The sequence below is a fragment of the Vulpes lagopus genome, chromosome 6 (genome assembly GCF_018345385.1).
Source record: "Vulpes lagopus strain Blue_001 chromosome 6, ASM1834538v1, whole genome shotgun sequence".
In the NCBI taxonomy this organism is placed as follows: Eukaryota; Metazoa; Chordata; class Mammalia; order Carnivora; family Canidae; genus Vulpes; species Vulpes lagopus.
In genome coordinates, this window is record NC_054829.1 from 113410092 (window position 1) to 113428641 (window position 18550).

The window sequence follows — 18550 nt, forward strand, 5'->3', positions numbered from 1 at the left end:
GGACACCGGGATCACTTTAGTAGGTGATAGGATAAATAAGTTATATAAGTTATATCTGTTTATCTTCCAAAAAAAGATTGAGACCTTGAACATGAATGAGACCAGGCTTTCAGGTGTCAGCTAAGCTACCAGAAAAAGAAGATCCTATTGTGGGCCCAGCTGAAGGGGGAATAGGAGGGGGATGGGGGAAAGAGTACCTAATATGGAATCAGGCAATCATGTCCTTCATCTATGATTTACCACTAATTTTATCTGTGAAAATGAGCAAGTCATCACTCCTCAGTTTCCTCGTGTGTAAAAGAATGTTCACTAAGATCCTTTACAAATCTAACATCTGGTGTTACTTTCTGGCTAGTTGAAATGGGTACTCAACTACGGTAGTCTGTGTAGGGAGGGTGGCAGGGAGAGAAGGAATATAAGAATAGGAATTTAAATAAGAATGAGAAAAAAAGAAGTCTATTAAAAATTCATAGCATAGTGGCACCTGGGTGGCTCAGTGGTTGACCATCTGCCTTTGTCTCAGGTCCTGGTACTGGGGCCCTGGGATCAAGTCCTGCATCGGGCTCCTCCCAAGGAGCCTGCTTCTCCCTCTGCCTATGTCTCTGCCTCTATCTCTGTGTCTCTGATGAATAAATAAAATATTTTTTTTAAAAAAAGTCATAGCATAGTAAATATAAAATGTAATATTTGAAACTCTGTTTTAAGAGTTTTACTGTCAGAAGTAGGGGGTTTTGTTTGTTTTTTTAATGAAAGGCCAAATTAGAAATTTATTTTATCACGATATCCCCTTATGAAGAACAATCACTATCTTCTGGGAATCTAAGACCTAAAGATTGAAAAGTCTTAGATTTTGAAGACCAAAGACATATCTGAGAAATAAAAATGTTTCTTTCAACATATGTTCTTGCATAGTTTCACTTAAAGAGTGTCCTTCTTTTGACAATTGGTGATCCATGTCCCTGAGAAGTGAAAGGCGATATATTTTATGTATTAGATAATAGTTCCTTTAATACATGCAGAATAAACTTTACATATAACTTCCTTTTTCTAGCTGACACTTTTTGGTGATTTATTGCAAGCTAAAGGATAAATATGTGTATATGTTTATGTAATCTTGAAAGCATCTCTCTAGTTGTAAAGTGATAAAGACACTACTTTCCATCATTTGATTCTCTCACATACAAAGGAGTAGTTTTACCCTTTGAATGAAAACGGAAGATATCTTTTAAAACTTCTCAATGCCATTCTCTAACCTGATACTTGTTGGTTTGTTTTTTTTTAACTGTGTATTTCAGGCCCTGCTTGACACTCAGAATCTTTTGCGTGCACAAATCACAAATTTTACATTCAACCTGGGATTTTCAGGAAAATTTTACCATACAGGTAAGAACAAAGAGGTTATTCTTATAAGGCCTCTCTGACCACTCTTTTTAAAAATTGTGACCCCCCCCCTTCCCACATTCCATGTTTCTCTCCGTTTTTATTTTCTTCATATTATTCAATTCCACTTAATATATCATTTTTTAACTTTTACAAAATGTTGATGGTTTTAAAGTTTATTCACCATGTTATAATAGCCTAATGGCCTTCCTTTTCTACTGAACTATAATTTACATAAATAAAAGTGCGTAAGTAATAAGCGTAGTGCTCAGTGAATTTTCACAAACCAGCATGCAAATCAAGAGAGAGAACACTATCAGAATCCTCCCCTTCGCCCACCTGTGCACTTCTTCACAGTCACTAGCCTCCCTCAAAGAAATCCACTATCCTGACTTCTAATATTACAAACTAGTTTGCCTGGCTTTGAGACGTGTGTAAAAAGAAATCATACAGTATGGATTCTTCTATAGTCAGCTTGTTTTGTTCAATATTATTCTAGTTTTACAGATATTACTGTGTATAGCTGTAATTCTTTTATTTTCATTACTTTAGAGCATTTCATTGTTTGAATATACCAAAATTCCTTTCCAATATAAATGGTTGGATTTTTCCTAGTCTTTAGCTTTTTTTTGAATAATCATGTTAAGAACATTTTTGTACCTATCCTTCAGAGGACATAAGTATTCTTTCCTTCTGATTGGCAATTGAAGTAGGATTTTTAGTAAATTTACATGTAAATTTTAGAATTTACATGTATTGGTAAATTCTAACTATATCACAGAATTAACAATGTGAAGAGCAATGCTATATTGAATTAGTAAATGATCTTATTTCTAAATTCCAAATTTGGTCAATGAATGATAGTTAAGGGCCTTGAACTTGGAATTGTTTAATCTGGGTTAGAGTTTATAGGTAGGAGAATAAAACTTGACCATGTTGTGTTGTGAAAGAAAATCACTATAAAATACTAAGAATAATTAAAAGCTTTCTTTCCAAATATAATAGAAACATAATAAAATACTGATGGCAACTGAACTTTTTGTCCAGTGCTGAATGCTAAAGAATGATTCTGGCCAGTTGCTCTTTCCTTGTTGTTTCTGAAAGATTTCTCCTCTTTCTTTTCTTGGGCACTTCCCGCAATTCACAATAAACATCCCCAGTAAGAAACTAGGTCTGTCCCAACCTTGTCAGTGACTTGGCAAGGTCACTTTCCAAATACCAATTTCCTTCTTTAAAGAATACCAATTTCCAAATACCAATTTCCTTCTTTAAAGAATAGAGTTATCAGGGGCTCTTATCTCATAGGTAAGGTTAGTGAGAATTAAATGAGATGATGCTTATGAGACAGTTAATGCTTGACAAAAAGGTAGAGTCTCTAATCAATGATGATTTTCAATGTCATGGTAGGAAAAGCAGAAAATAAAATACTGAAGAGACACAAGCTATTTAAATAGATACATAATAAAATAATAATTTGCAATAACTTTGTAAGATTTCAGCATAATTTTGTAACAAATTAAGAAATAACACTTAAAATTGAGGAATTTGACTTCTAGTTCTCTCTTCCTCCAGTTCTAACAAAGGTGGGCAAAATCAGAAAAGAAAAGAGCCCAAGACATCCAACCACAGCAATGTTTCAACTGCTTTTTATCATAATTTTTAAAGTAATAAGCAATAGATACTTGTTCTCAATATAATTAATTCTGATGTAAAACATTCTCAAAGTAGGATTAAATAAAATCAGATGAGAGTTATTTAAAGAGGGGGAGGCATACATTTATGCTTACTATGAATTTATATAAATCTACTAGAGGGCAAATATCATTTGTCTAATTTCTTCATGATTCAAATGTATGAATATTTGAATAGCAGATTTCACCATGATATTCGGGAAAGGACAACAAATGCCTGAGCTATCCTTCCAAAGCTACCTTTCCACTATCCTGATAAAGAAACTTAGGGTAAAGTCAACTAGAAAAATGAACAAAGGAGAGATGAAAAGAAAGATTCAGGGAAAGATAAGAGTTATAGGGGACAGGGGATAGAGATTTAAAGCAGTAGGCAGGGTAGCTTTTCATAATCTAGGAAATCTCATCTCACACTCCCAAGCTTACTTTATTCAGAGGAGGTAGAAGTTGGAGATGCACCAATTACTGGGAAACCTCAAGAAATTTATGCCTTTTTTCAGTGTGTGGAAGTAAAAATGCAGTAAGTAATTGATTGTAATCTTAACTAATATGGGTCCTGAGGACATACAAAATGTTATGCAAGAGGAGAGTCTCTTGGATGTAAGTAGAGATGCTTAATCGTGGGGAAACAGAATGACATCTGACATCATCTTTATGTCAAAAAAAAAAACCCCACATCTATTTAAGCATCAGCAGTCAGTGTAAAACTGCTGCTTCACCCAGGTCACTGTATTTATCACCTAAAAGGTAGCAGGACCCAAGACCTGAATGTCATTGCCTAGGGTCATTAGAGATTCTAAATCCTGAATCCATATTCCTATTCCTTTGAATTCCTCTCTAGAAGTTTTCCCTGAGCTGTAAAATAATCACTTAGAAGCCCCAAGATGCCTTTGTTGGTAACTCATTAATCAGGCCAGTCAGTTAATATGATGGCATGGTCAATTCTTGAACACAATGTCCTATCTGCCACATAACACCAGGTGAGACCTTCCCCCATACCCTCATGCATTATCATGGAATAAAACTCAAGGAGACCCACAAAAGACACAAGGAGAGCAGAGTGGGAAACATAAAACAGAAAGGAAGAAGGCATTTTAGATTACCCAATATGTGCCAGGATTGTACTGCCTCTTCTTCCCCAAAATAATAAAATAGGTATTGCTATCCATCTCTTTACCTACATAACTACAGACATTAAAGGGGTTACATGACTTGCCCACAATCACACAACTCAAATGTGTTGGAACCTACAAATAAACACAAACTTCTAACCCTAGAGTTTATCCTTGTTCCACTATATTGTGGTAACATGAATGTGTGATGAAGAGGAAAAAGTTAGGGAAATAAAACAGATTAAATTTAATGGTGCCTTTTATATATAAAGAAAAAAATTTCTTCATAGCAGCCAAGTATTTAACCATATAACAGTGAAATGGAGGTCTATCCTTGTTGAAGAATTGTTACTCCCCTCATTCTACATTACTAATCCTTGTTCTTCCTATATAAATGAGAATGACTAGCAGTCTCATGCTAGGCCTTTATCTTTGCTAAGTCACTTTCACTGCCCAGTAAATCATAGGGACTGGTTCTTTTCCTGCCAGTGGGCTCTGTCTGCCTTCTGTTGAGAAAATGAAGAGAAAAGCATTAGTAACAAGCACTGCGCTTAGTTGGCTGGGCCACGGCAGCAGTCTGCCCTCTGTCTTTAGCCTGTAGGGCACTATTTTCATATCAGAAAAATGAAATTTTTGAAAATATGAGAGAACATTTTCTCTACACAGAGGGGACATCATTTGAAGAACCTACTATTCTATATTCTAGGAGCTTGTTAGATTCAGTGTTGGGGCTGAAATTTAAGTGTGGCTGCATAACTTTATGATGATTAATATCATCTTATGATATGCCAGGTACTAGTAAGGTATCCTATACAGCTCTGATTTCATGCTTTAGTAAAGAAACAGAAAGGGTCCTATCCCCCTCAAGTTAAGAAAATTGTAGATTTTCCCACACTCAACTAAACTGCAGGTCAGGGAAAATGGAGGAAATAAAATATGCCCAAATAAGGAAAATCCAAGGAATGACAACAGGGTTGACACTCAAGGATATAAGAATTTCTTGATGGAAAGTCTGCTTCAAGGAACTTAAGAGAAAGGACAAGCCTGAAAAACATGAGTACCACCAAGGAACAGCTTGGCTTGTTTTACTAACTTTATTACTTCACAGCCTCTTTACTTCATTTCACCCTTTCTTCCCTTTAGTTTTCCCTAATTTTCCAAATAACAATTCCTACATTTCCTTTTTTCCTTGTTTATGCCCTAGTTTTCACTAAATACTGAGTAGGTTCTTCTCAGACCTAGTGAGAAACCTAAATAAATTATGGAATTATTGTGACTGTGATATCACAACCCATGTCAGAATGATCTACTGCTGGAATTCTGTCACTCACTTCTTTATTCTTATTCCCTTGATTCCATTTCTTACTTATCCCCCCATTTTCTCCAAACTAAAGATCATAAAAAGATGCTAAAAGAATTGGGACACCTGGGTGGCTCAGCAGTTGAGCATCTGCCTTCGACTCAGGGCATAATCCTAGAGTCCTGGGATCAAGTCCCACATCGGGCTCCCTGCATGGAGCCTGCTTCTCCCTCTGCCTGTGTCTCTGCCTCTCTCTTTCTGTGTGTCTTTCATGAACAAATAAATAAAACCTTCAAAAAAAGTTGCTAAAAGAGTTTTAATGTCCTTGGAAATGGTTGCATATTTCCATTTTGCAGTCGTTTTATTCCTGTGTCTCGTGTTGAAAACTTTCAAAAGAGTTTTGTCACAGTCTCTGTTCCCCAAGTAACAGATTTTCCTTTGCTACATTTCATGTTCAAAACCTTATATGTAACAAAAAAAGTATAAATGGTATCTTCTAAATACATATATGTGAATACATAATTGGATGGATGGATGGATAGATACACAGACAGTCACTGTAACTGGAATTAACTGAATAATCTTTTTTCCTTGAAGGAACTGAAGAGGAAGATGAAGGGGATGACCATCTTCTGGGGTGTGTGGATGAGTTTTGGTGGTTTCCTCATATGTGGAGCCATATGCAACCCCACCTCTTCCATAATGAGTCATCTTTGGTGGAGCAGATGATTCTCAACAAAAAATTTGCCTTAGTAAGTAACTCACTTTGAATATTACACTGAACTATTGTACGCTGACATTAGAACAACTTGGTATTGCAGCCTTTCAGGATGTGACTTTTGATATGTATTGGATGCTCAGTACTATCCCTAATGCTTTGAGGGTCTAATTTAAGAAAAAATCCACAGGGCTGGAGTTAAGATGGGGAGTAGGGGACCCTAAGTTTGTCTGTCCCACGAATACATCTAGGTCGTTATCAAATCATTCTGAACACCTGTGACATCAAACGGATATCTGAGAAAAGAAATGCTGCAATCCTACAAGTAGAAAGACGACCACTTTATGAAAGATAGGTGGTGCAGAGACTTGAATCCAGTGTGATATATTTGAAGATATGGTGGAGGGGAGGGAGCCTGCTTACGGAGGCTACTGCAAGGTACTGTAAGCTGCAGAACGCAAAATCTGATACAGTGAAGGATGTCCCTAGCTTGAAGGTGCTCAGGTGGCAGAGCAGGATAGAATTCCAGGTGTAACAGTGTGATCTCAGGATGCCTAAGTTTCCAAGAAAAATGGTGGTTCCCAAATGGAGCAGAGTTCCCAGGCACAGGAGCAGGGAAGTGGCTGAGAACAGTAAATCTAGGTGCCAGCTCCGCCCCGTGTTGCCATAAACTGCAAACCACTGCATGATCGTGTGACCACTTTCCTGGCAGAGACCCCTCCTCCCTCCCTGGGGTGAAACTGTACAGGGCCTCATCACAGGAGTCTGTAAAATTAGGAATTTTGAAACTCAGTCTTGTGCCTGAGATAAAAACGCTCAGTCACAGGCCAGATGGACAGTTTTGAAGGAAACCCGGGAGACCAGAGCGATTGACTGCTCTTCTGGGAGGACTCTGAAGAGTTGTAGACATGAATTTTCAGGTCTAGGGATCCTTGCCCAGTGCCGATAGCCTTCAGGGAGCAAAACAGCGCCACATAGTGCAATCTGGAGGTGCTTACATTGTGTCCAGCCTCCTGGCAAGGGAGGCTGAGCATGTGCAATAGGCCAAGTGCGCCAGAGAATCAGCGCAACAGGCCCCTCCCCCAGAAGACTAGCTCTCACCACATTTACTAATTGTTGAGGGCTGCAAAGTTTCAACTCTTGGGGAAAACTGTATATAGCATTCATTGGGGTTTGATTTTTTATTCTTTAGTCTTTCAGTAGTATTTTTTCAGTTATTCTCATATTTTTTCAATTCTTTTTTATTCTTTTTTATTTTTATGCATATGTTATATATTTTTTAATTTATAGTTTTTTTTCTTATTTTGGGATCTAGTTTCTTTTAACAAGCAGATCAAAACACACCTAGGATCTAGTGTTTTGTTTCTTATTTGTATTTTTGTTTGATTTTGGTTTTGTTTTTTTCTGGTGGTTTTTTTCTGTCGTTGTTATTGTTGTGTTTGTCTCTTTCTTATATTCTTTTCTGGACAAAATGATAAGATGGAGGAATTCACACCAAAAGAAAGAACAGGAAGTAGTATTCACTGCCAGGGATTTAATCAATATGGATATAAGTAAGATGTCTGAACTAGAATTTGAAACAATGATTATAAAGATACTAGCTGGGCTTGAAAAAAGCATAGTAGACACTAGAAAATCCCTTACTGTAGAAATAAAAGAACTAACATCTGTTCAGGCTGAAATTAAACATGCTATTATTGAGATGCAGCCCCAAATGGAGGGCATAAAAATGAGGGTGAATGAGGCAGAAGAGCAAGTCAGTGATATAGAAGATAAAATGTTGGAAAAAAAAAAGGAAGCTGAAAAGAAGAAAGAAAATCACTAGATCACAAAGGGAGACATAGAGAACTTGGTGATTTCATAAAGTGAAGTAATATCTGGGTAATAGGGGTCCCAGAAGATGAGGAGCGAGAGAGAGGGGCACAAGGTTGTAGCAGCAATGTTCATAATAGCCAAAATATATATGGAAAGAGCCCAGAAGTCCACTGACAGATGAATGGATAAAGGAGAGGTGGTGGATAGATCGATGATAGATAGATAGATGATAGATAGATAGATAGATAGATAGATAGATAGATAGAATAGTAAACAGCATGCAAGACTGTGTAAATGTCACAGTTTTTAATAGAGAGCACGAAAAACCCTATCTCAATGCAGCAAACATTAATTCTGTCATCTTCAAGAGTCTAAGACTTGCTGATATAAGCAACATAAAACAGCAAGAGAGAATATGAAGAAGAAAATTACTTTGTATTTCCTTCTTTAATCTGTGGAGAAAGAAATTTGTGAAAGAAGAAAATATGTAAAAAGAGTGAAAGAAAGTACTAATAAAAGATTAAAAACTGGGAAGTAAGCAGGAAAGTTTTGGTATTTGCTGTTGTTTTGGGTTAATAAAAAGTTTATTAAGGCAAATTTGATGAAATACATTCATTGCTATCTGTATTCCTCTGCCACCAAAACAGTACCTAGGTAAAAGGTATTCTAGTCTTACTTGAATGAATCAGTGAAGGTTATGTTTGTACTTAAAATAATAAATGCTTCAAAGTACATATAGTAAGAACAGACATGCACAGGGATTACATACATTTTTTAGAATTCTCAACTAAAAAAAAAGCATCATGAATTGGAAGAATAATTCAGAACTGAAATTTGGTCATACTTACTCCTCAAGTGCCAAGCAGAGGCCACTTTTTTAAAAATACCATTCCTAACTACAAGTTGACAACCCAAATTTTGGTGCTCAAGACAGTAGAGAACAGTCATGGAAGATCTTCAGAAATCTTCAGAAATAAGGCCAAATGTGTTCTTTAATGTTTAATCAAATATAGGTCCCATGAATTATTTTTGGGGGGTGGGGAACAGACCAGAAAAAAATATTAAATCCAGGCCCATTCCCTCCCAGCCATAACCACATGAAAGAGAGTAGTATGAAAAAGGACTGGGAACAGTGACTAGCACTTTACAAATAGTAGAAATGCACCTGTTGTTTTTATCATTATATATTCGGCATCAGAAAACTGCCTTCTTCAGTTTTTACCTTGGCTCCTGACATGTTTAGAGTGACAGGTAAGAGGAACAAAATCCTCAAGTTTAAAAGCTTATTCTGTATTGCATGACATTTGGTTCGCGTGAATTCTACACATTTTCTAAACAAATGTTAACTCTTTTACTTCCCATTAAGGCATTAGGGTTACAAAGCTGCTTTGCTACTAAATGTAAAGAGATATGGAGAAAAGGATTTTAGTTTTTTATATATTGTGTATTATTTCCTTTAATATTTATAACAACCTAAAAAATAGGTATATTTATTCTCACTTTATAGATAACTGAAAACCAGAGAAATAAAGTGACTCAGGATTACAAAACTCACTAAGGGTAGAATTAAGCCCATAAATCCAGGTCTTTTAAAACTGCATGAATTGTAACCCCCCCAGACTTTGTCACTAGCCTGTCAACCCAATTCAAAACAGTAAATCTAGATTTCCCTTCTGCCTGGTAATCCAAAGGAATATGTGGTAATTCTGATAACATAAGGGAAATTGAGAACTAGAGGTGGAATTCCTAGAACAAATTTTCCCTGAGGTTCCCTAAGATAGGCAGAGTTTGTAAAATGTTGGGAGACAAACAACTAAATCTGAGAACCTTTCTACATGAATAAGTATCTTTTGTCATGGATAGAGAGGCTACTTTAATTCAATGGAAACTATTCTGGAGGAAATTTTGCCTCAACTATCAGCTCACTAGACAAAACAAACAAAAGCTTAACCTGTGCTAATAATAGTGCATGTCAAAATTGGGTGACATCCTGCTTTTCTCCACCAGCTTGGAGGCTCTGAATTTAAAAATGAGCATTCGTGTTTCTCCCAGTGAAGGAAGTGAAAGAATATACAAAGAAGCAATGTGCTGCTCTGGGAGTAACTGGGTATTCAAAGGAGATTAGAGCTTGTGGATAAAATTCAATATTCAAATGAGTGATTGAGGGGCAGCCCCAGTGGCTCAGCGGTTTAGCACCGGCTTCGGCCCAGGGTGTGGTTCTGGAGTCCCAGGGATGGAGTCCCACATCAGGCTCCCTGCGTGGAGCCTGCTTCTGCCTGTCTCTCTCTCTCTCTCTTTTCTCTCTCTCTCTCTCTGTGTCTCTCATGAATAAATAAAATCTTAAAAAAAAAAAAAAAAACAAATGAGTGATTGAGTTAGAAAACATTTAAAGTACGTTTCCAACTAAGAGAATCTGAGAATATAATGTAAAACTCTTTTGTTTGAGCATTCTCTATCACCATCTATAGCCAAACACCTGTTATTTTCATTGAGTTTTAGCAGTTGCATCTGATCTGTTATCCTTTTGCACAATGTGGACACATCTGTCTCACAAGGGAATTTGATGTCCATTTTAATTTAGCTTTGAAAGGTCTGTCTAATAGCTTATTATGGAAAGTCAAGTAAATCCTGTAAGCAAACCTGCATTTGATGGTTACAGCCACCAGGAAATACAGCTGATTAGAAAACATTTTTTGTTTTCAAATATGGGCTAATTCAGGTATTAAAATGAAATGTTAACAAGGCTGGGGTTTTTGTTGAAAGGTACCATATCTGAGGCAATAATTAATTGTAACATTTGTTAATGACCTACAACACAGTTTGAGGTACCTATTGTATAGCTTTTAAAATTGCACAAAATTCCATTCAATAAGTAAGTAACATTGCACTTAAGCCTCAAAAAAACCATCAATATATATACTCTCAGTTGAAGAATTAGATCTAACATTTTTGGTAAATTATGATGGCTTAATTTTAATGATAAAATAATTAGTAGAAATTTTCACCATAGAACTCATTGCCAATATCAGATAAGACTTCACTGTTACAGACAATAGTATTAAAATTAGTAATAGTAGAACAATGTTTCTGATCCTGAAAACATGAAATCTTGCTGAGGATTGTACTTTTTAACTGCATTATCATTATTCCTTCAAATAGTGTCCTTTGCCCCTCCTTCTTTTCCAAGTTCAGCAGAACTGCTAATTCACATTAGCTGAAATGTCTATTGTCAAGTATGCAACTTTTTAGATTAGTGAGCACATTAACTTTTCTAATATGGAAATAAAGATTATAGTATCAAAATGTGATTTAAAATATATTGAAAGACTTGCTAGCTTAAGGAATATATGATAATCTTTTAATTAGTTTGCTTGCCAGCTAGAGAATGAATGAATTGTATCATTTACACTTCAGTGAAGCACTTTGTAAAAAGACACATTAGATTTTTATTTTATTGATATTGAAAACAAAGCACAATTCTAGTGTCCCTAATAAAAATAGAGTTCAAATCAGTATGTAAAAGTCTACTCTAAGCTGGTAAACCACTTCTGGTGTTATCTAAGTAGCATAGTTTAAGAAAGACACTATCCATTATTCAGATCATGATGAACAATATGGTGATGTCTATAGTTTACTTCATAAAAACAATGGCTGAAGGAACTTGGCAAGGACAAAAACCAGAAAAGGAGACCAAGGGATATATTATCAGGACTAATATTCAACTTAAAAGTACTAGTATGACCATGCCAATGATTACAATATTGAAATGTGTCAGTGCTACTACCAGTATCCCCACTACCACCTCAGACCCTCCCCCAGGATGTCGCAAACCTCCCAACTGCTTAGCAACTAAAGGGGCCTGGCTCAGAGTCACCAGCATCCATCTCCAGCTCTACAGCTGGCAACAGTTATGAATGATCAGTTGTATAGCATGCTGGCTGATAAATACTTTGCATATTACCCCTGAATATAATCAATTTTACGATTTACAAGGAACTTGAATGAGTGTATTCAGAAAATAAGCTATGGAAGAGGGAGTACAATCCTACACATTCAAGTAGAGTTGTTCTTCTGATCTAGTAGCTGTGTTCACAGAATTGAAATTAACACCCAATAGATGCTCAAAGTTTGGTAAATGAAAATATAAATAAATATTCCTTCCAGATCTTAAGATTTTATCATAATTGTGTAAAAATGTAGGTTTTAGGGGATCCCTGGGTTGTTCAGCAATTTGGCGCCTGCCTTTGGCCCAGGGTGTGATCCTGGAGTCCCCAGATCGAGTCCCGCATTGGGCTCCCGGCATGGAGCCTGCTTCTCCCTCTGCCTGTGTCTCTGCCTCTCTCTCTCTCTCTCTCTCTCTCTCTCTCTGTGTGTGTGTGTGTGTGTGTGTGTCTATCATAAATAAATAAATAAATCTTTAAAAAATGTAGGTTTTATTTTTATTCAGATGTGGGATCATCAGATCAGGAGAGGACTGCCACTGAAAAGATAGTTTGATATTCACAGTTCCCAAAGAGAAAATAGCACCCCACACTGCCCAGGTCCCCATGGGGTAGCACTAGAGTCAGTCTAGAAACAGAGTAATGGGAATGCATGGGCAAGAGCCTTTTCTATGGTTTCTACAGGAAAGGCAAGACAAGGCAGGGTAAACAGGTTTAGGATTGGCTAATTGGATGACAATTGTAGTGATCACTGTTGTAAAGGGGCTCTTTCCAGTTGTGTTATAGCTGGCCCTGAGGTGATTAGAGCAGGAAGATAGCAGCTCAGCTTAAGAAGGAAGTGGTTGAGAGTAGGAACCCTGAACTGGTTGGCTTGTGCCGAAGAGCATACTCTGGGGTGGGTGTTTAATTATCTCTAGGAATTGGATAGCCCTGGGGGAAGGAGTCTTTGCACAGTCAGCAAGGTCTCAGATGTCAAAGCAGCAGAAATATAGAAAATAAAAAGGCACAATTAATACAATTATATATGCCTCTAAGTTATGTATCTTGAAGCATTCCACGGATTTTCAAATCCCGTCATCATACCAGCTGCCATAATTGTACAACTTCTCACTTGTCATTCTGCTTCCCAATATATGTTGCCCCAATCTGACCATTATTAGAACAGAAAACAGTAAAATGTTTTTCCCTTCCTGTATACTTTACTTCTATTTATGTAGCCAAAGATCACACATTTATAAACCAACATATCACACTTGTGTCTGCCAGACATTCTGTCCATGAGTCATTTATTAAGTTTTCAGGTATTTGTTTTGATCTAATAAATGCTAGCTTTGAGATTAATACTGTCCCTTTAACATTTCATATTTGTTATGTGTTCAGTGGTTCAGTATATCAATATACTATAAAGATTGTTTCTGTTATTTAGCATGCATTACATCTTTCCTCTTTTTCTGTCATGCATATATCTTACAAGTGTATTTTATCAGCATGACTTTTGCATCTTCATCAAGTTATTGATCAAGCTGAACAGGCTCAAAAGAGCATTTCTTAAGTTAATTTAAAAATCTACAATTTTTTAATTACCTTAATATGTACTCTTCTGAACCTGGAAAATATTGAAATATTTTAGTTATAATAGTTAACAATTTAGTTCAGCATGTCTTCCCTCTATGTTTATGTTTGTACCATCATATGTGTTTGAAAAGCTGTGTTCCTTGATAGGGAAAGTAGAATCAGAAGAGATACTGGACATTTCTGCTTTTTTCCCAGATCATCAAAGTATTTCAGCTACCCTCTCTCTCACTGTGAACATGGAATGATATTCCTTGTGTGTCTTTTGCTGACTAGAGTTGTTTTTAATTAGCAATTTATGGAAAATAAACTCATTTTAAACTTTAGCCTCCTTCACATGTTTTTTACCTTTTTTATTTTGTTAGTTGCTTTTGTGCTTGGTTATGTGTACTTCCTTTCATCTCATGTACCCGTGTGTGTATGTGAGGGCCCTGTAAGTAGTTAGTTTCTTTAGAATACTAAATAGATAATAATATTGACCCTTCACTAAGTGGCTGGAACTCTTAATTAATAATCTTATTTTTTCTCTTATTAATCATATTTAACCTTCATCACAACCCTCCTGATGTCATCTCCATTTTACAGAACAAAGAGGTTTAGTAATTGCTCCAAACCACACAGCTAAGCCACAGATCTGGCACTTGAATTCAGAAGTTTCTGACTCTTAATTGCCATGTTAAACATATGTTTTCTTCCTTTTTTTGAATAATTATAATTCTCAGGAAAGAACCATATTTTTTGGAATCCCCTATCCTTCTTTAGCTATACTCCTGTAGTGTATCCTGGCCATTGTTTCAGCTTTTTTTCCTCAGAATGTTTTAAAATCTGCTTTTCCTAAATTGAAATTTCGTATCAAATTACTTTCAGAAATACATACTTTAAGCATTTTGAACTCCAAGATGACACTGTCCTCTCATTCTCAGAGTTCTTTCACTTCCACACAGGACATGTGAGTGGGAGTGTTGAGGTAAGAGAGAAGCAGAGGGTCTGGAGGTAGGTCGACAAATTGGATTACTGTGGAAGTAATTAAGGGAGAGGAAATAGCTTTAGCTTTCACTAACCAGCATAAGTGAGATTATAAAGAAGAGCAATGTGAAAACTACTTCTGAAATAGAATCAATTGGGCTTCTTATTGGATGGATGATGAGGAAGTAAAAGGTAATAACAGGGCAAAAATAACATCAAGGTTTGAGCCTCCCAATTTCCTATCTGTGCCTGCCTACTTAAAGTGTGCGAGTCTGAACTGCTGTTTTTCCTTAGAAGCTCTGTACTTCACCTGCATGAGGACACCGCCCCCTGTCCGTATCTACAGTGGCACAGCAGTTTTTCTCATTGAGATACATCATTACACTTTTGAAAGTGGTCTTGATTACCTCAGGAACTTAGAATCCTTTTCTTTGTAAATGCCTTTCCAGATTACTTTTTTCCATTCTATATTCCTATAGACTTCATGCTCCCTAACAAACTGGAGAATGTAGAAGAGGATTCTTCAATTCCTTTCCTTTTTTCTCTTTAAAAAAAAAAAGTCTACATTGCATCTCCAGTGCATATATGGTGATTTAAACTGGTTTTGTAAAAAGAAAGATAAATTTAGTATATGTCCTACATGAAAATAGTCCCTCACTGCCCAAATTTATTTGGACACAAAATGAACTAAAAGCCTTTATGAATTCTCCAAGAAACTCTTATTGGTGGGCTGGAGTCAGATGTGGGAATGGAGCTGGGGAAAGGTTTATTTCCAGATCCAGGCATGCTGCTACTAAATTTTGACTGCTTCTTCCTTTTTGAGTGCCTTACATTTAGTTAAAATGCAAGGGGCATTTGTTTTCTAAGAGGTTTTCATAAACATGGCAGGGATGGAAGTGATGGCAAAAGAAGAAATGACAGTAAAGTTCTCTCAGATGCTAACCTTGCATTTGCTTTGGTATTTTCAGATCTCCCATTCCATGTCTACAGTCACTTAACAATTTCTATGAGTTCTTTCTTTGCACCATATCCTGCTCCATTTCAAAACTTTCTATCCCCACTCTTACATTTTTCATCCCGGACCTGGATCATTGCAGCAACATCCATACTAACTTCCTTAATTCTCCATTTTTTGCCTTTAATTTATGCTCAGTTCAAGGAACATTATGAGACTTGAAATTCTATTATTCAATTCCTCTACATGAAACAGAACCTTGAATTTCAATTAGAAAACTTCTAGAGTCTCCAGACAAAATGTCGGAAGAGAAATTTGAGCCTCCAGGTATTTACCAGACATTGTGCTTAGTGCTTTTCACGTGTCCTCAGTTAATATCCTCACAACCACTGGTGAGGCTCTTCAGCTGAATATTAAAAATGCAGAAAGTGAGGCTCAGAGTGCTTATTTAATTTTCTTAAATAACACAGCCAGTGAAAGCTGAGAAAGGATTTGATCCCAGATCTGTCAAGCTCCAAAGCCCATGTAACCAGCGTGGTTTGTATAATTGAAAATTGCCATGCCATCAATACTGACATTGACTGATGTCACCAAAACCTTATCATCAGAATGTTATTACTTCCCTAAAGAGTTATCTTAAACAAATTCAGAATATTAAAATCTGACTTTTTACAATTATTTTAAGTAGCTGTTTATATAATTTATGTAATTTCTTGTGTACGTGCAACCAGCACCACAAGTGTTAACTGTCCTGGTGGCTATTATAAATACCAGAGGGTATGTAGTAGTTCTAAAAAAGCACAATATCAACTATTCTCTTCATTTTGGAATATTAAATTTCAATTAAAATCGGTACTATGCAGACTTGAAGATTCCTACTCTAACTAACCCTGTGCATCTTTAGAAAGATTAAATGTGTTTTCAAGTACCTTGGGAATTTGAGCCTGTCTCTGAATTACTTTATAGCTTTATTACCTCTGGAGGACCCCAAAGGTCCACATAAAACTTGCTTCACATTCTGAGAAAGCTGGATTAAACTAAACCCTCCAATTCCTCTATTGTGTCTCCAGATAATTTTATTTTTAATTATTTTGCTACAGCATTTAAAAAATCTTCAAAAATTCATTTTTTTATATTTCTACAAACTCCTTCATGTATTGACTTGAAGAAATTCCAGCAATTAAAAAAAAGTCAGCCTAGCCAGTGCAAGGTACAAGTGTTTACATCATTCCTTTGAGTATTCTTATAAAAGTACACCCTTAGTGGTGTGTTTGCTTATGAAACACTCAACAATGATGTGACGACACTTCAAAAATTCTGAAGAGAACTTGAGGAGAGGAAAACAGTATGCTCTGTTAAATAGAGACTTACTTGAAATACATAATTATTGGGTAAGACTAGAAGAAAATCTCTTTTCTCCCCCAGGTAATTCCTTCTTAGAGGTTACCAGTGAAAATGAAGGTTAAATTTCAGTATTGGTCCTGAATTATTAACTTAACTTTTGTTACTGGAATTTCTTAATGCATTTGGCATACTACATTTCTTGTAAGTTTTTCAAATAATCAAGCTATTGACTTGGGGTAGTATTTGAAGGGGACTATGTGATGTCAAGGAGGGTTTTTATTGATATTGTTAGTACAGTCTTATCAAAAATTTATGGTATGCCAAGAGTATTTTTAGCTCCCATTTAATATATAATATCAATTACTTTTTCCAGAAAAAAATACATACCATTTTGTAAAACTTTTTCTAGATAAGGTTGATAGTGATAGTGTGTCTTCTTTTAGGAATATCTTCTCTTAGATAATACTTCTAAAGACATTTTTGAAGGGTAGAAGTGATGTGGAAGGATTTAGTTTACCATTTTTCCTTGTCTTTTTTGTTGTTTAAGACAGAAAGAGAATAATGTTAATAAAATGAAAGAAAATTACATAGTAATTGACCAATAATGTTTATATTATATCTGTCACTCCCTACAACTCTTTATAAATAATTTTATTACCCCTACTTGGCAAGCAAGAGAAGTGAGTCTTGAGATCTGCCAAAAGTCGTACAACTAATGAAGGGTAGCACTGAAATTGAGCCCAAGACTCCTATATCTGTGCTTTCTCCATGATACTGTGGTCTTCCTATCTCTCAGACTCTCTGGTAGACACCTACCATTCCATTATCATGGATTTGGGTATCTTTAGATATGGGAAGAATAAGATTCTTCTCACTATGTAGTTGGTAAAACACTATATATTCTTTTCCAGAGCTGAGTAAGTTCAGAGTAGTAAGGCCACACTTCTGTTTTATGACTTACTATAATGTCAGTTCTATTTCAGAAAATTTCATTATTAACACCTTTAACACTTTAATCCAAAGACTTTTGTTTGCCATAGACAAAGAATATCACCCTCCTGGGATTTCTGGACCCATAAGAATACCACCAACCAGGGAAGCTCACTTAGACCTTAGTGTCCAGAGTTTTTTTTTTGTTTGTTTGTTTTTTTTATTTTTAATTTATTTATGATAGTCACAGAGAGAGAGAGAGAGGCAGAGACACAGGCAGAGGGAGAAGCAGGCTCCATGCACCGGGAGCCTGATGTGGGATTCTATCCCGGGTCTCCAGGATCGCGCCCTGGGCCAAAGGCAGGCGCCAAACCGCTGCGCCACCCAGGGATCCCCTTTTTTTTTTATTTTTATTTTTATTTTTTTTTTTATTTTAAGTGTCCAGAGTTTTTATTGGAGTTTCATTTCATGGCACAATTGATTGAATCACTGGCCATATGATTGAACTCAATCTCCAGTTCTCTTCTCCTACCTGGAAGTCAGGCAAATATCACCTGCCTCAAAGCCCCCATCTCTAATTACATGGGTAGCCTTTCTCGCATTGCCAAACTGCATCGTGAGTCATCTTGTCTCAGGGGCCCAGTATCAATAACAAAGACATTCCTGTCATTCAGGAAAGTCTGAAATCTGAGGATCAGGCTTATCTTCCAGGAACCAGGGATGATGAAGACCAGCCAAATTCCTTATTATATAGCACCTGCTAACAGAGGATAAATTTAAACTCTTAAACCAAAGTGTATTAAAAACATGACCATCATGGCAGAATTTT

The 18550-nt window shown here is 36.3% G+C and overlaps 1 protein-coding gene and 1 long non-coding RNA gene across 3 annotated transcripts in view; one reads left to right on the forward strand and one right to left on the reverse strand.

Annotated features, from left to right (window-relative positions):
- The window catches only part of NDST3 (N-deacetylase and N-sulfotransferase 3), a 177098-nt gene that overhangs the window by 55020 nt on the left and 103528 nt on the right, over positions 1 to 18550 (forward strand). For both annotated transcript variants that reach the window (XM_041757650.1, XM_041757652.1), the window contains exons 4-5: positions 1296 to 1383; positions 6078 to 6232. In XM_041757650.1, coding sequence (XP_041613584.1) covers positions 1296 to 1383; positions 6078 to 6232 — 243 coding nt within the window. The remainder of the gene's footprint in view (positions 1 to 1295; positions 1384 to 6077; positions 6233 to 18550) is intronic.
- Positions 1 to 18550, reverse strand: part of LOC121492417 — a 160969-nt gene that overhangs the window by 18650 nt on the left and 123769 nt on the right. The window lies entirely within an intron of this gene.